The sequence below is a fragment of the Toxotes jaculatrix genome, chromosome 3 (assembly GCF_017976425.1).
Source record: "Toxotes jaculatrix isolate fToxJac2 chromosome 3, fToxJac2.pri, whole genome shotgun sequence".
NCBI classification, from domain to species: Eukaryota; Metazoa; Chordata; class Actinopteri; family Toxotidae; genus Toxotes; species Toxotes jaculatrix.
In genome coordinates this window covers 7791615-7808786 of record NC_054396.1, presented here as the reverse complement: position 1 = coordinate 7808786, position 17172 = coordinate 7791615, and the positions used below count along the sequence as shown (strand labels likewise).

At 43.3% G+C, this 17172-nt stretch overlaps 2 protein-coding genes across 3 annotated transcripts; one reads left to right on the top strand and one right to left on the bottom strand.

Moving 5' to 3' along the window:
• The first annotated feature begins 8 nt into the window (after nt 1-8).
• Nucleotides 9-10298, top strand: LOC121179180 (bone morphogenetic protein 7-like). The gene is made up of 7 exons (XM_041033858.1): nt 9-580; nt 4928-5117; nt 7910-8058; nt 8393-8599; nt 8710-8783; nt 8870-8980; nt 9068-10298. Exons 1-7 carry the CDS (start codon nt 184-186, stop codon nt 9215-9217), a joined length of 1278 nt encoding a protein of 425 aa, XP_040889792.1. The 5' UTR covers nt 9-183; the 3' UTR covers nt 9218-10298.
• Nucleotides 10299-10421: 123 nt separating this feature from the next.
• Nucleotides 10422-16020, bottom strand: LOC121179388 (ataxin-1-like). Of its 2 annotated transcripts, none has more exons than XM_041034210.1 (3): nt 15831-16020; nt 13002-14180; nt 10422-11892 (listed from the first exon to the last, which is right to left on the bottom strand). In XM_041034210.1, the coding sequence occupies exons 2-3, from the start codon at nt 14040-14042 to the stop codon at nt 11557-11559; spliced, it is 1377 nt and encodes a 458-aa protein (XP_040890144.1). In that variant the 5' UTR covers nt 14043-14180; nt 15831-16020; the 3' UTR covers nt 10422-11556. The 2 variants fall into 2 exon arrangements, with proteins under 2 accessions (XP_040890144.1, XP_040890143.1); XM_041034209.1 differs by having other exon boundaries at nt 15835-16020.
• Between the last annotated feature and the right edge of the window lie 1152 nt (nt 16021-17172).

The following is a 17172-nucleotide window of genomic DNA, read 5'->3' as shown; positions in this document are numbered from 1 at the left end:
TAGAAGAGCGCACGGCAGGATCAGACGGTGCGTAACGGTAGATGACGAGGGAATGATATTCTGGGCTGATAGAGTTGAATAGTGTCTTTTACTTGTTCACATAAAGGAGGACTCTTTATAATAGAACCGCATCTCCAGTCTTATCTTTCGACTTGTTAGAGCCGCGCGTAAAATTTGGGCAAAATGGTGACAGGCGCCTTGGCGACACTACTGACTCTCCTGTCTTGGTGTTACTGCGTGTTGGCCACGCAGGTCGCCTTCTCCAACTTTTCTATGGACAATGAGGTGCGCTCCAGCTTCATCCAGCGGCGGCTGCGGAGCCAGGAGCGCAGGGAGATGCAGCGGGAGATCCTCTCCATCCTGGGGCTGCCGCAACGTCCGCGGCCGCACGTCCACACTAAACACAATGCTGCCCCGATGTTCATGCTGGACCTGTATAATACCATCTCTACAGACACAGAGCCGCACGGATACTCTTATTACAAGCCCGTTTTACCGACCCAGGCTTCCCCTGTGGTGACCCCACAGGACAGCCGCTTCTTAGATGAAGCAGATATGGTGATGAGCTTTGTGAACCTTGGTAAGTTCATCTGACTTTTTTTTTCAGTTTATAGAGGCAATGTGTTTAACTTGTATTAAAATATAGAGACCCAGTGAGTGTGTAGTGGCTTAGCAGCATTATAAAAGTCGATTTTTATGATTTTTAACCTTCTTATAAGGACATATAATGTGCCTTTGGTTCTCTGTACTGAATGTCAAAATCAAAATGCGTTCCTCCTGATTCATCAATGACCATGAAATAATACCATAGGAAGTGGTTCATGAAAATTTGTAACCTTTTTAAATAAAATTATTTTTTAGTTACATGAGCATTCTTGGCAAAAAATAATGGAAAAAAGAGAAAAGATCAGCAAAAGACAACATATCTTATGATGTTGTTCAGTTGTATCTCTGTTATCTGAGTCAACCAGCTTAAGAGGTGAAGGCTTTAAGTGCTTTCCATTTTGTTGTCAAGCCCTCTACAGCCACTACAATTCAAGAGTGCATTGATTAAGTGTGTGTGTCACTGTGAAAGCTCACTTTCTTCACTTGAAATCGAGCATTATGCATTCCGAGCTGTAAATGTTATGACAACATGCCTGTATCCGATTTCCCCAGAATCCCTTCAAAGCTCTGGGGGAGAGGCTTTAGCGTGGCTTTGTTTCGCATGACTAGGAATTGAACAGGCATTTCTAAACCCCTGGGGAGTGAGAGACAAGTTGAGCGAGATCAAGATAGATGTTTAGATACAGAAACTGCATCTAAACACATGTTATTGCTGTAGTAATCTCTGTTATTGCAGGTGTGCGTGCATTCCTGTATCTCTGTCTGTTTGTATGTTTGTTTGGAGGGTGTAAATCACAGGGGTTGCAGGTGGGATTCAGGGCACACTCAGACATAATTGAATTTATAAAAGGCAACTCCTGCCTTTGTTTCCCTTGGAGATCCCACAGCAGCTCTGATATCACTATGGTGAAACAAGCAGATGGCATGGTGCCTGCTCTTATCCGGATGTGGTTACGTCCAAAACCAACCCTTGTCTTCTTTATGGCCCTCTCCTGCCTCAGGGCTTGGACGAGGGTTATAGGTCAGTGTAAAGAGATGAAGTTTGTTAATCTCAGATGTTTCCAACAAACCTTTAACCATCTGTTTGTAGGTGAGGATCCATTTAGAGTTATTTTTATAATCAGCCTATAAACGTGTAGTTAATACTAAACATTTGGAAACTGTAAAAAAAAATCTGAAATGCATAACTTAACATTTTATGTCCTCAGTCGTGAACTTCTGACTGACAGTCTTTAGCTAATGAGTTCTGGAAACAACATTGTTTCTGAAAACCAATAACAGATTTATGTGGTTCCACATCTGAAGACTTTGATTATAAAGAGGAAGGAGGAAAAAAAGGCCACAATGAGTGTGTATTATTTCTCTCTAAAGCCCACCACGGCCTTCTGTGCTGATGATTGGCAGAGTTTTTAGCTCATGCTCCCACAATGTGCTGGAGTGGCTCTCTCTTGGTGGTCCCTGGAGGATCAATTCAAGACCGAACTGAATTATTTCCTTTCCAAAGACCGCAGCTTCCAGTGTGAGGGAGAGTTGCTGCCGAGCCTCCCAGCCTCTTCTCCCAGCGTACCTCAGAATACAGTGCGGGTGGACAGTGGCATAAGTTGCATATTCAATTATTTTAAATAAATCAGCCACATTTACTCAGAATCTTTAAGTGAAATTATTTACGTTAGAGAGAAAGTTAAAAAGGAGATATTCAGACCCTCTTTTTTATTTGCTAGATAGTATTTGAGAGCTTGTGTATTTATGTTGTTAAGTCTGCACACACATTCTGTATATCACATAACTGCACACAAGCTCATACATGTACATGGCTGCATATGTTTACTTCTGTTGGAATGCCAAACCACAGGTTTTACTCCAGAATCACAGGAAAAAGCATTAGTCTCATTGTCATGCAACATTACATAAGGCAGCTGCTATTGCACCACACATTTGCAGTTTCTAATGTACATTTGTTTATAAGGAAAGGGACTGAACATACTGCTGAGGCCCGACTGTGCTGTCAGTGCTATCAGTCGTAGCTGTTCTGCAGCTTTCTGCTCTGCTTGTTTACTGCTGCTGAAGTCTTTGCCTGGAGACGAGTACACATGCGTTCAGTATGGGCTTTTTTGCATTGACCACAACACACCTGCAGAGCAAGGGAAAAGGCTTAATGACCAGAAATGTCACTGGCTTTCATTACAAGAAAAGAAAGAAAAAAAAGAACGAGTACAAAATTCTCTCCTAACAGTTGGAGGAATGGCCGTTTCACTGAAGAACAGAAGGAGTATTGTGTTTTTGAAAACGAGCAGGAAGAAATGTGTTTGTCCTGCTAAGCTGATCTGTAGGTAGCATAAGTGGATCATATGAAGAATTTCTTTTGGCCCACCAGAAAATCTCATTAAACTTCTCATTATTTATACATCCACGTGCAAAATAATTGCTTTCTTTTTACTCTTAAGCTCCACTTGTAATTGCACGGCCTCTCTTGATGTGATACTTTTCAGCCCTCTCCTCCTCTACATTCTGCAGCAGCTATTAAAAAAAGGGGCAAAATTTTTTCAGCAAAAACCTTTTGGTGGTTCTAACAATCTGCAACGAACCGGCTTAGGGTATAAAATATGTTGAAATACTTGTCCACACACAGACATTCATAGATTTGAAAGGTTAGAAAATGTTCAGTTGAGCGATATGTACCAGTAACTTTAATAAGTTAAAAATCATACACATGTCAAATGAATGGGCAGAGTATGACTGATGCACAGAATGGCATTAATAACACTTCTTAAAGTTTTGTTTCTGTGCAGACATTGTGATGCATCTTAAAACCACCCACACCGATTTGTGAGAAAAAAAAAAACTCTCACTTGCTATAAAATAGCAGTAGGTTAATGATGGCTCCGTGACTGTGTGGCCCCGCAGTGTCAGAAGAAATCTGAAGTGTTGAAATGCCTCCCAGAAGGAAGTTTGCATATCTGAGGTCTGATCTCTGCGGCTAATGGTCTCTAACGTAAACACACCAAGTCCTTACAAGCAATTATTGCTTTCATAAAAACACCCCTCGTTCCCTTCCAGCATTTAATTGCGGTAAAACAAATGACTCGCAGGGTTCAGAATGCACTGCTCTTAACGATGAACGGCTTGTGTGTGTTTTTGTGTCGTTGGAAATGTTTTTAGAGGACTTTGAGTCAATTTGTGTGTGTGTGCATGCTTTCCTGAAAAAAAAAGTGATGTTTCTAGCGTTGGACTTGTGTGTGTATAGGTGTCTGTGCACTGAAACAATGGTGGACCATCATATGAACACAGGTTGATGTCATGGTGATGTCATGGTTTGTGCCACTGGGCAGGATGTGTTTTAAGGGGCTAATCGTTGCTCTGCTCTGCTCTGCACACCTTCACCGGGGACCTCTGCTGCTCTTTCCAAGGACAAACACACTGACTAACGCTGAAAAAACACGGCACTGGAAAGCTTCAGGGAGCTCCGGGGTCTTTCTGACCACCGTTCTCCTGGAAACTCTGAGTGTTAGAGAGGTTCAGCTGGCTCAGGGAGGGGTGGAAACCCCACTGTGCCACCCGCTACTGCTGCTTCACTTTATCCTCTACAATCACAATGAAATCACTGGGCAGTCTTACATGGCAAAATGATCAGGGAGGTGCGGGTGGTACAGACTCTGGGAGTTAAGTCACACACATGAATTTGTGTGGCTCTCTGTACTTTACGTGAATGTGTTTGTAAAAGCACACTGGCTGCTGTGGTTTTCCGGGCAGTGCCTTAACAGGCCTTTTCTTGTGGTCAGCACATGTGTGCAGTTTAAACAGGGAGCCAAACTGAGCCCGGAGTATGTTTTTTCTCCCCCACATTGGCATGTATGGCAGAGTCGACTTAAGTGATGTTTAGATCAATCGCTTCACTCGTGGAAGCCGGATTTTTTCCTATTTCTGACAGGGGGCAGAGCGACACACATCAGAGAGTCCTTTGAGTCAGCGACAGTTTTGACAGATATTGCAGCCACTGACTCGTTTACCATCTGATTGTACTCAGCGGTTTGCTTTTTCCACACATGTACAAACTTTCCCTGTTATTTTACTGTGTGTGTGTGTGTGTGTGTGTGTGTGTGTGTGTGTGTGTGTGTGTGTGTGTGTGTGTGTGTCAGCCGGGGAGTCAGCTATTAATCATGGTGGTATCACAGTTGGGTAGAGTATGGTTGGGGAATCTGATGAAACTTAAGCCTCAATCAAATGTTGATTTACAAATTCAAACCCCTGTCTCACAACCAGAAAATCACCTGTTCTTCAGGTCCGTCATACCTATACTCTCTTCTCTTTCTTTTCCTAATAGTTGATCAGGATCAGGATCTTCTCTACCAGCAGCACCGAAGGGAATTTCGTTTCGACCTTTCCCGTATTCCAGAGGGAGAGGCCATCACAGCAGCTGAGTTCAGAATTTACAAGGATTTCATCCGGGAACGCCATGAGAATGAGACATTCAGAGTCAGTGTCTACCAGGTCCTGCAGGAGCCTCCAAATAGGTATGCTGGTTTTCATCTTCAGCTCCCAGTAATTTTACCATTACTATGCTGATATTTACCCTTGATTTCTTGATCTTGTATCATATTTGTCACATTGATCTGGTATTTTTTTGAGATATTACCCCCATTTGATGGACTTGAATAAAACATTGTCTGTGGTGCTCACATCATTCAAAAAAAATTCAGCAGTAACCAATGTGGCTCCATGAATGGCAATGTCAGACTGTTGGTCACAGTCCACTACCTTGGTCCAGGCTGAAATGTCTCAGCAGTTATTGGCTGGATTGCCCAGAAACCGCCATGAACTTTTCCCCTAATGCCACCATGAAGTTGACATTTTAATTTGTGCAAGACTTTGGTTGGACAAATCCTCAGCGGATGCTATTTAGCAGCTATTTAGCCTTGTAGACATGTTTAAATGTAATTTTTCAGTCACTGTAAACTAATGAAATTCTATTTATCTGGTATATCGGGGTGATGACAGAAACCCGAGCACTTAAAACCAGCTGAAAATGTGTTGTGATGTTTCTTTTCTTTTTTCTTTCTTTCTTTTTTTTTTTTTTTTTTTTTGGTAATTTAGGTGAACACACCCTTTAGAGCATTTCTCAAATGATTTTCCAAGTCTTCATGTTAGCTGGATGTGTCATTCCTACATATGATTATCCTCTTATGTTAGTGACATAGTACAAGTAGTGTGGTTGGATTTAAATAAACACATTATGCCACTGTGTGTTTTTCTGTGAAAACTGGTTGTTACGTACGTGCTGCCGTACGTGCACACAGATCTGTCTGCGCTGGTTGTGTCTGTCTACATTTTCCCCACAGGTTATTTCAGCCGATGTTAGTGTCAGCACTGTAGCTGTTTACACAGACATTAGTGTCAATTACAGAAACACAGTGGTTCTCTCCAGAGCAAGTTTACTCTCACGCAGTCAGAACAGGACAGTCCCCAGGAGACGTGCATTTAAAACACCCAGCTCCAACCACAAATAACACTCTCAACCCTCAAGACGTTATTTTACTCTCTGTGTTACACAGGTGGTTATTCCTCCATGTTTCTGTCCGACTTACTGTCTGTAGCTGTGTTTTGTCTGTCAGTCTGCCAGCTTCTATGTGACTCTCACACCATCTTCTTGTTTCAAATCTGAAATCGGATAACAACATAACATATCTCCCCTTGAAGAATAGTTATACTCCCCTATAATCCCCTCTCCCTCATAAATCAAAGCTCTACCATCCACCCACATGGAGGGATCACGAACAGAAGGAATCATATGCAAGCAGTAGATTTAAGTCCTTCAGCGGTGACAGTGGGGCTGACGATGGTGTTAAGGGCAACGCCATTGTCATTCACAGACACACGGGCCACTTTGTTCAGACGAGCAGGCAGCGGGACTAAAAGACAGACGTCTGCCTGAGGGTCTGAAACTCAGTCTGTAAACAAAGCTATTGTCTGTGAAATCTGCCCTTAAGACAACATATCAGTGTAAGATTTTTCTTCTTGGAAGTAAAGAAAATGCTTCTTTGATAATGGCTGTTCGCTGTGGGGGGAAATACATGATTCAGTTAGCTCAAAGGGAATTTACCGTGGGTGTTCAGATTGCTGTTTTTAAGGCTCAACTGACTCAAAATTCAATCTTATTAAATTTTAAAGTAGCTTGTCCTTGTGTCCTAACAGTTTTCCTGTACTTGTCCCTTCTGTTTAATCAGTTTATGTGAAACAAAGTGTGAGACAAAAAAAAAGAAAAAAAGAAAAAAAAAAGAAAAGAAAAAAGGGGACAGTAGCACATTTTCTCTTCTTGGCTCTGTAACTGAGCACATTTTTGATTTGAAATGAAACAATGACTATATTATATAGCTCTCTCAGCTTTTATTTGAAGTTGTTCATTTTCACATCTAATGAACAATGTAGCAACTGTAGCCTCTTTTATATGTAGCTGAACAGTTTTAGGTAACACAACATAGATGGACAGGTTGATAAACGATCATGTTTGATATTTGGTTTGCAGAATCTTTCGGTGGTGATGCTGAACTAACAGACCCGTGCTGCAGCCATATTCACATTCAATTATTTGTTTTGGGGCTTTTTGCCTCCAGCCTGGTCTTCAGCAAATGAAACACATTCTCAGTTGGACTGAGGTCAAGTGTCTGACTTGGCAAATCAACAACATTTCAGTGTTAGGCCATAGAATTCTTGGTTGCCATTAATGTAGCATTTTCCTGCTACTCTGTCAGAACACTTGGGGAATATGTGTATAAATAGTTATGATTCCTACACTGTCTGATGTAAACACCTTCAAACACACGGCTGATAGTTCTTTAAATTCTTAAAGTTTCTGTTTTACTTCAGATCTGATGTGCTGATGTATTCAGCCAAAACAACATAAAATAAGTTGTCCAAATACTTTCTATCTACTATTACAGGACCACACATATAGTTTGGGGTTTTTAGCCTATTGTGTACTAATTTTATATAATTTGAATGACAGCTAACCATTTTCCTAAGCATATCACACACCTTTAGATTGTTTTCATAGTTCCCAGACAGCCATTGTTTACCATTAATTTCACTAAGGAATGAAAGGCAGTTGATCACAGTGGACATCTCCTCACCATTGTATTTTGTGCACTTGCAAGCAGGGATGGTTGACAGTTTAGCTTCCAAGGAAAGTTCTGTGAATCTGAAATTTGAGTTTATGTCCAAAAAGCACCTGTTTGTGGAAGCACTTGATCAAAAACCTTAAAACGTCTATCTGCCCCCGATTGTTAAATGTATATTATTCTTTCCCCAGTGAAGTGGAGCTGTTGCTGCTGGACCAGAGAGATGTTTGGGCTGCAGAGGAGGGCTGGCTGGTTTTTGACCTGACTGCCACCAGTAACCTCTGGTTGGTCAACCCCGAACAGAACCTAGGTCTGCACCTAGTCTTGGAGGACAGCCATGGTGAGTCGCTGACACACAGTCATGGGGTGGGATCCACAGAAGCAACAACAGTTTAAAGACTGCAGTCTTTGTCCAGAGTAATGATTTAAGGCTGTGATGAATGCTCTTTAAATCCTGTGGTTAGAAGTGACACCACATATTGAGTCAATCTGTGTAGACACTTCTTACAGACTTCTCAAACTCTCTCTGAGTTTAAGTTACTATTGTGGTTGTTGCAGTCATATTAGGATGAACAAATGATTGGTTAGTAGAAACTAACTCAGATGTGGGTTCTTGTCATATTCAGTGGCTGGTTGAGACTCTTAAGTTTTGTTTCCCTTGTCTCCCCCTGGAGGCCAGAGGAGGAACCCCCAACTGGCAGGGCTGGTGATGGGCAGTGGGCCCCAGGACAAGCACCCCTTCATGGTTGCCTTCTTCAAAGCCAGTGAGGTGCGCTTCCGCAGCATCCGTTCTGCCCACGGCCACAAGGGTCGCCAGTCTAACCGCTCCAAACCCCAGAGGACTGTTCAGGATGCACTAAAAGCAGTGGAGGCTGCAACAGGTGTCTGGACCCTTAAAATCTCACTATCACAGAGCTCTAATGACTTCAGTCCATAGGCCTGTAACTTTAATACATTTGTGTGTACTCATATTAGCACATTTCACTTTCAGATAACCTCGGCATCTCTAAAGAGGGGTGTAAAAAGCATGAGCTGTATGTCAGTTTCAGAGATTTGGGATGGCAGGTATGATTCAGAACCTCATTTTATTTCATTTCAGTTTCCTTAATTTCTAAAAGTGACACTTAACTGACCCTTTTTATTCTGATCAGGACTGGATTATAGCACCAGAGGGCTATGCAGCATACTACTGCGAAGGGGAATGTGCTTTCCCTCTCAACTCCTACATGAATGCCACTAATCACGCTATTGTGCAAACTCTGGTAAGTCCCAAAATGCCCCTGATGACGAGCACTTTCACTACAACCTCCACTTTTCTGAGGACTGATTTGTTCTTCTTCTAACCACAGGTGCACTTTATTAACCCTGAGACGGTGCCCAGGCCCTGCTGTGCCCCAACACAGCTCCATGGCATCTCAGTGCTCTACTTTGATGACAGCTCCAACGTCATCCTCAAAAAGTACCGCAACATGGTGGTCAGAGCCTGCGGCTGTCACTGATCGCTTGTCCCCTTCCTATGAGTTTTGCAAATCCGGAGGGATGCTTACAGTGACAGAAGTGGAGGAAGCAGAGACAAGATGATTGACTGCCTGGTCACCAGGGAGCTCCTGCCAAAGAATGAGCTTTATTCTGGGTTACAGTTTTTATGACCAGCAGCTGAGCCGCCCTTGCAGTATTAACCACTACCACAGCCCAGTCAGAACTATTGGTCACAGAGAAAGGCTGAACAAAGGATTTTCTTTGTTTCCTTTCAGTGTGACTAGAAAAGGTGCACTGAAAGGACTATGAGCAGTTTGAAGCTCAAACAAAACACAGATTCCTAAAAACATAATTTTCCCTGTTTGCAGAGGTCGTATAATGTACAGCACATATCTGCATTTAAATTCTCTTCTCAGGCATGAGAATATAAAAATATTGCCTGGGTGGCAATGCATTACATAGCCCATAAAACTTTAAATCTCCATCTTCCTGTTGAACCACTGCACCTAGTCCTTTGGAACAGCTGGATGAACTTATTTCCTGATCAGAAAAAAAATACTCTGCAGCAAACGCCCCTGGTGTTGAACTGGTTGTTCAGCAGGCCAATTGGACCAGGTCAGGTGTAAGACATCTGGAAGCTTGTGTGTGTGCTGCTGATGTAGAGGAGCTCAGTGAAGAATGACAGCCAAGACTGTTAATAACAGTGTGTGGGATTGAAAGGTCTGGCTGTTGGGCCTGGTTTCCTGGTGTAGACATATATCACCAGGCGTGTAAAAGGCATACAGTCTGCAAGATGTCAGTGATTCATCTTCATGAGGCCGACATCAGGGTGTGCACCAGCACCCCTGACTGCAGCTGCCTTCTGGAGTGAGAGCAGAGCTGCAGGTGATCGAACACAGGCCGTAATTTTATGTTGTCAAGATTAAAGTAGCTGAATAAATGGAAACTATCAAAGAAGAATCAGATGTGTTTTTTCCTTATTTGGCCTCAGTAGTGTTCTTGACATCGGAAACAGTGGTAGCTAAAACAGTCTATCCCCAAGATTCATTCAGTAGCTGTCCTGAAGCTTCGATGTTTCTCCATATGCTAAAGAAAATCATGTGAAAGCAGCAGAACAGCTAATAAATGTGGCCATTTGTCACCTAGTGATTTAGTCTTCATTGCTTTTTTTTTTTTTGTAAAACTGATAAAAAAATATGCCGCAAATTTTACATGACATTTATTTAACAGTGAGAAAACTGTTTCACAAGTTAAAGACCCAGTCTGTGGTTTACAGCACCCTGTCTGTCCCCTATTTGTGATGTCATAGTCCACAATTTCTCCCATTCAGCTGATTGAATGTGAACTGTGTGTACTCAGGAGGAAATTACATCGCACACATGATGCTCTACACTGGTCACAGATTGTGCCTTTAAAGTACTTAGAATAGCACAAGCATCTCCACTCACATTAGTACAAAAAGCAAAGCATAGACTTTACATAATGTGTGCATAAAACAACCTGGCAAATAAAGGCATTCACAGTGACACTCACTGAGAAGCTGAAAGCTTCCAGCAAAGCACATTACATCACATCCCACACTGTTGAAAACACACAATTATTATATCTGTCATTGTATATAGAAAATAGAGGTAGAAGCGTAAAACTAAATCCTATTGATACAATCAAAAATGGTGTTGATTGTCAATGTGAAATTCCTTCTAAGACTCTTATCATTTGCGAGCATGAAAAACTCTTATATAATATTAGGCAGAGGAGAGATAAACTTGAAATGGTATCATCAGCAGTGAAAGACCTGAGGGAGTATTTTTATGTGCTTTTCAGGGAACATGGGCTGATTCTGTCAGGACTGCTAGAAATGAAATGGACCCTCAGACTGAAAAGTAAGACAATATTCTTCGAGGTTGTGAGATCTTTTGCAAATTCACTGTCAGCGAAGCAGCTCCCTGCAGTGACATATTTTTACACTGTGGCTCGACACTTTCTCTCTGAAAGAGTGCTCTCACATAAATAAGGTTTAATAGACCAGGCAGACATCAGGCTCACAGGGAATGTAATGTTTAACTGATTCAACACACATATCTCACATCAGTGTGAGATCCCTGACTTACCTTGACAAACATGTGCTAATAAAACCTTGAGGGGATCCTGAGAGTCAAGCTTATTGTTCTTCTTTAGCTTTTAGACTTTAGCCACAATTAAACAATTAAAAAAGACAGTCAAGCACAGAAATATGATTCAGGAGGTAGAAAGGCAGCAAATATAGGCAAAAAATAACAGAGCTTAAAAGAGACTGACTTGCTTCCTGCCCTTAAACCAGTGACACTCTTCACTACATGCAATTGGTCTCTGGACCTCTCTACTCAGGGGCTGAACGGTGTCTCCTCCGGACCGTCTCTGCCTCCTTCTTCTCCTTCCCCCCAGCTGGCCACTGTGGCCCTTGGGGAACCTGTGGGTGTGATACCTTTATGGGCTCACACCTTCCCTCTGACTTCCTGGGTGAGGTTTGTGGCTCCAGGGTGACTGATGATGGAGTCTGTGGAGCTGAGACGGGCGTGAGGGCCAGGCAGACGTCCCCTACGCTGAGCTGGCGGCATTGCAGGCCACAGAGAAGGGCAGTCCTCTGAGGACTGCAGGAGGACCAGCCTTGCTCACGCACAAAGAACGGGTACTCCACATAGACATCCACCAACTCCTGGCAGAGGGAAACACGTATACATTAGAATGAGACAGAGAAATGTAATGTACGCACTTGATCACTAGGGGGTGATGCTCCAACATGTGAAGTTAGGTCCTGTCATTATTGGTTGAAATCAATTGTTTTTTTCCAAACTACAACTTAAAAAAAAACTACCTCTGGGGATAAATTCTACAGATAGTAGAATTATAGTTTAAAGACCAGTTCATGGTGTCCATGTCAGAAAGTTTTCAAGAGCCCAGGTGACGTAAATGTTGTCATCTGTCCAAGTCCCTGAGGTCACTGGACGTCCACATGGACTGTCAGCACTGCGAGCACATGCTCCCATTTCATAGACCTTATGTACTGTTTATTCAGTGGTGATTATTTTCATGTTTTTCAGCCAAACATAGCAAACTAAGGAAATGCTTCTTCTTGCTGTCAGCAGGCCACCAATCCTGTTTTCTAGTGTGCATTTGTGGAATGTGTTTGCATACGCATACCCCTGACTGTGGTGAATGAATAAGAGTGCATGCGCGTCCGCTGTTCTTGTCCATCTGAGGGCAAGTGAAAACCATGAACTGGCCTTGAGGCTGGAAATCTTGAATATATTTCTTTGTTGCAGACAAATCCCATAAAAATTCTCTCAGTACTTTGTGACTTCCAACCCTCTCTGTGGTACGCAGCCACAAGTCCACTGGTCCCCCCCACTGAAGACATAAATATTTGATAATGGCTCACATACATAATTTCATTAAAAAAGAAAAACAAACAGAAGTACATGGGGCATTTGTTGGGGACTATTTTCAGCTGTGAATTAATACTTTTTCAGTGCAGCATTTCAGAGAATGTGCTCACAGTAGAAAAACTCTAAAATATCACTAGCCTTATTCTTTAAAATGTCACACTAAAAGCCTGATTGAAGGCATTTCATCATGAATAATTTGAGGAGAAGATTTAAGACTTTGTGCTCAGTGGTATTCATATCTGACGGAACATGAAAATTGTTGTATATAGGCAGTCCCATATGGCCTGAATGCAATGTTTTGTAGATATACAGCTGAAGGAGAAAAATGACAGCTACTTGTGCTGTGAGTAATGAATAAGACAGAGTGGTTTTCCATCACCTGCGACTGCTGGTCGTGAAGCAGGATGAGGAGGCGTGAGATGGAGGAGGAGGAGGCTGAAGGGCTGATGCTCTGCACTGTGCAGCAGCTCAGGCGCAGGTCTGGACAGGCCAGAGATCCCAGCAGGAAGTCCTCCGTCTGCAGGTGCTCCACTTGTCTCAGCCGCCCATCTCTGAGCTCAATCAGTGAGCCGGCCACAAAGTGGGGGAGCAGCCAGGGGAAACGGTTAGGAGAGGAATAGGAGGAAGAAGCGTGCTCGGAAAACGGCTGAACAAGAGAGCTTGATGTGTCCTCTTTCGTGGAAGTGTATCTGCTGTTTGAGTTATCGTCAGGAGAAACTCTCCTGAAGGAATGTCCAGAAACAGGATGTCTGACCGTGTTTGTTGATCTGTGCAACAGACCAGGTTGGCGCTCATGTGGAGGGTGAGGTAGGCATGTGTTCAGCAATGGAGGACTTGCTTTTTCAACTCTGGGAAAATACTCTTTCCTGTCTCTTCTCCTCACATACGGTCCCTTATTCCTGCCATTGCTCTGCCCCTTGCTCTTGTCCCTTAATGTCTTGAGCTGCTCCCAGTCATACCCTCCATCCATTCTGTGGAAACCCTCAGACACCAGGGAGATGGGACTGAATCTTGAGAGGTTTTGTGGATGGCCTGGGTGGACTGCAGGTGTGCCAGAAAAGTGGCTGGGGTGCTGATAGTGGTGGGAAAAGTCCCATCCAGGGTACAGGGGGGTGAACTCTCTCCACTCTGCCCAGCCATGATGCTCCCTGAATGCAGATAGCACATGAGGCTTGAACCTGGTGGATGTTTGAGTCGGGATCCAGGGCTGGTAGAGCGCAGGAACCCGTCGTGGCACTGGCTGAAATGGGCCTGTGTGTTTTGTCTTAAACTCGCTGTGGCTCCTGTGAGGGTAAGGCACCTTGAAAATAGCAGTATCACACTGCTGTTGCTGCAATGGTGAGCCTGGTCTTTGGTCCCTCTTTGCCAGTGGAAGGCTGTCCCTGTCTGGGACTAGAACTGGGTTTGGAGTGAAGCTCATTGGCTCACACTGCCTGTCACTCACACTGGCACTGCATGCCCTCCTGCAGAAGTTGAGGAGGTGTTGTGGTCATGTGATACATACTCCATTAGTCTCTTGGCAAGCGCTGCAGATAGTTAGGTCCAAGGTTGTCACGATCTGAAAAGCAGAGGAAACAAACATTTTTACAAACAATTTTACATCTTTGCAAACAAAATGTCAAACTGGATATTTTTCATCCTCTACTGAGCCTCTCTCTTTCTCTGTCTGTCACTTTCTCTTGCTCTCTTCAAAATTTTGTTAATTAATGACAGAACTTTACCCCTCCCCTCTGAATGTGCCACCTGGTGAGATGACTGCCTGTACATATCCCCTTGACATCTCAACAATAACTTCAACATCAGCTTCAAATTAAGGCTTTCCAACCACCAGTTGCTATATTGATGGGATTTTCTTTGATGGACATCTACCAAGTCCTTTGTAAAAAAAAAAAAAAAAAGTTACTATGGTAACAAAGTGCTGCACAGTGTGGCTGGTGAAGGAATGAGCGTAATGAGGCCAAGGTGATGTAAAAGGTTGGGGGTGGGGGAGGGGGTCAGAGGTTAAATTATCTTAGTAAATTCACTTCCCTTGAGGTTAATGTCTTTTGATCAAGTTTTCATGTGACATTCTTCACTAGAAACCAAGGAAAGTGTGTGTTTGTGTGTGCTCGGTCTAAATAGGTCCACGGTGTTAAACATACAGGGCCCTGTTGTAATCTCTCTCTTTCCCATGAGTCTAAAGTGAGCTCCAGCACCTCAAGCTGCTGAAACCCCATCATCCTCCTTACAAGCATGCACTGTGAGACAAAACACTCAGGAAGGCTAAATGAAAGTACCTTGTGGCCACACACACTCACACACACAGACACAACAGATTCTTACCTCCTCAACAGCTCTGCAGACATATTATTTACACAAAGTGATGCAGGGAGGCAAAGAGCACAGCAGGACTTTTACAACCTGTCAATGCAAAGCTCATCTCAGTGCCCTGTATTATGTCATCATCATAGCTGAGCACCGCTGCTGAATGGACCTCTTTGACTCTTTTTGACAGGCATGTCTCTGATATGAGCCGTTTCTGTATTATGTATGTGTGTGTGTGTGTGTGCGTGTGCGTGTGTGTGTGCATGTGCGTGTGAGATCAGACAACACCCTCACACTGACATTCCTGTGCGAGCACTTGGCATTATACCACAAGACATAAATAGATAAGTATTTGTCAGCTAAATGACCGCAGTGTAAATGTAAATTCATTCAAATGACACTGAGGTGTTGGCTACCCACTCACAGTGATCGACACACAGGTATGATCAGATCATGACCCAAAACAGGCCTATACTGTCCTGTCACCCAGGCTCAATAACCTTATGAGGTGATGCTTCACTACAGGTTGTTCATTTATGGAAATGAAGTGCACACACAGTCGTGTTTAGTGTGTTTGAAGTTGCCACGAGAACAGTCTGTGCTGAAGATCATTCTGTTTTGTTTTGTTTTTTTGGTTTTTTTTTTTGCATATTAGTTGTGACAACATTGCACTTAGTCAGCTTGATGTTTCTATTTATGTGGTGTAACACAACCAAATTTAACCTCTGCTGCTGAATCCCACAGACCGTGAAGAGTTCCTCAAACATGCATTCAGAGTTAGACTCATACATCTATCACAGCATTTCTCTTTTAGTGCAGTAAAAGACAGCAACATGTTCAGAATTTCTCTACATGTAAATTAAGATAAGCTGGCTGTCAGAGAAGCTTCATGGAGCAGACTTACTTACATGTTGCTCCATCCATCCATCCTTTTTTCTGCACATCCATCTTCACACAGCACATCCATCCATGTTCAGAACACGAACACAGACGGTCCGCACACACCTGTCTGGCTTATGTTGTCCTCCCAGGCTGCAGGTGAAAAGGCGAAACAAAGCAGAATGAACACAAGCATCCAGACAAGCTCAACAGACTGTCTGTCAGACACACTCTCCTCCTTCTCTCTTCTTGTTTCTTCTCCTCCTCTCTCTCTCTCTTTTCCCTCCTACTCGCTTTTACATTTTACACTCCCACTCTACTCAGTCAGTCCTGTTAACCTTTCTCAGACAGATTTGATGTCTCTCCCTCTACCTCTCTTTCTTTCTTTCTTTCTTTCTTTCTGTCTTTCTTTCAATCTCTCTCTCTCTCTCTCTCTCTCACATCTGAACTTGTTCACCCTGTGTTTGCTGCTGAGTAGCACTCTCAGCCTCTCTTCCATTTGTAATCACCCTCCTCTTCCTCTCTCCATATTCCACACACTCTCTCCCTCTCTCCATGTAGCTCTCTGTTGTTGGGTGTATAATTAGAAATGAGACTGCTGTGCAACTCCTCAGCTGATGGTAGGCGTATGACTGCCTGATGGCTTTGGCGTTTTGCCCAGTGTAGTGAGGGCGGGAAACCGTTGCTTTAGACTAGCCTAGACACAATCACACAAAATAAAAAGGGATTGCAAAACTGAAATCTCGCTATCACATCTGCAGTCTCATACAAGTAGCCCACACTTGCTGTTAATTCTTCGTGCTTTTTTCACCTCAAGGGCAGATGTGATCAATGTTTCACCCTGAGTGAGTGAGACACCAAAACAGAACGAGTGCTTTGAACTGACCAGTAATTGCTTTTGACCAAAGAGCTCAAAGGTCAACATTAAGTACTAAAGCCGATCCTCTGCAGAAAAAGGAGGCCTTTCATATTTGTGTAGACAACACAAACAATATCCTGTTACCCACGCCCTGCTGCCTGCTTGCTTTCTATATATTTTTCCTCACTTTCTTCTTGCTTGCTTGCCTGTCTCCTTCATCTCACTTTAAAACAAAAGGAGAGAGGACTTTGCACAGCAGCCCTGGTCCCAGCTATTGATTTTGCAGGGCCTCAGCAGGTGAACCCCCAGTCATGAGAAAGCCCACGCATAATTTAGTTTGAGGTGAAGAGGATTTCTCGCTTTGAGTCACATCATGCTTCCTCTGCCCACTCTCTCTCTCTCTCTCTCTCTCTCTCTCTCTCTCTCCCTCTGTGTGTGTGAGTGTATCTGTTTTCTCTCTGTGTTTTTTGTACACTTTCTCAACACACACGCTGGAGAAAGTTCAGTT

Excerpts from the sequence above, each read along its gene's own strand:
- LOC121179388 (XM_041034210.1), bottom strand. The coding sequence starts at position 14,042 with ATGAGCTTCACTCCAAACCCAGTTCTAGTCCCAGACAGGGACAGCCTT. Across the intron at positions 11,893-13,001 it reads TTCACGACCAGCAGTCGCAG|GAGTTGGTGGATGTCTATGT; the intron begins GTGATGGAAAAC and ends TCCCTCTGCCAG.
- LOC121179180 (XM_041033858.1), top strand. The coding sequence starts at position 184 with ATGGTGACAGGCGCCTTGGCGACACTACTGACTCTCCTGTCTTGGTGT. Across the intron at positions 581-4,927 it reads GATGAGCTTTGTGAACCTTG|TTGATCAGGATCAGGATCTT; the intron begins GTAAGTTCATCT and ends TTTTCCTAATAG. Across the intron at positions 8,784-8,869 it reads TCAGAGATTTGGGATGGCAG|GACTGGATTATAGCACCAGA; the intron begins GTATGATTCAGA and ends TATTCTGATCAG.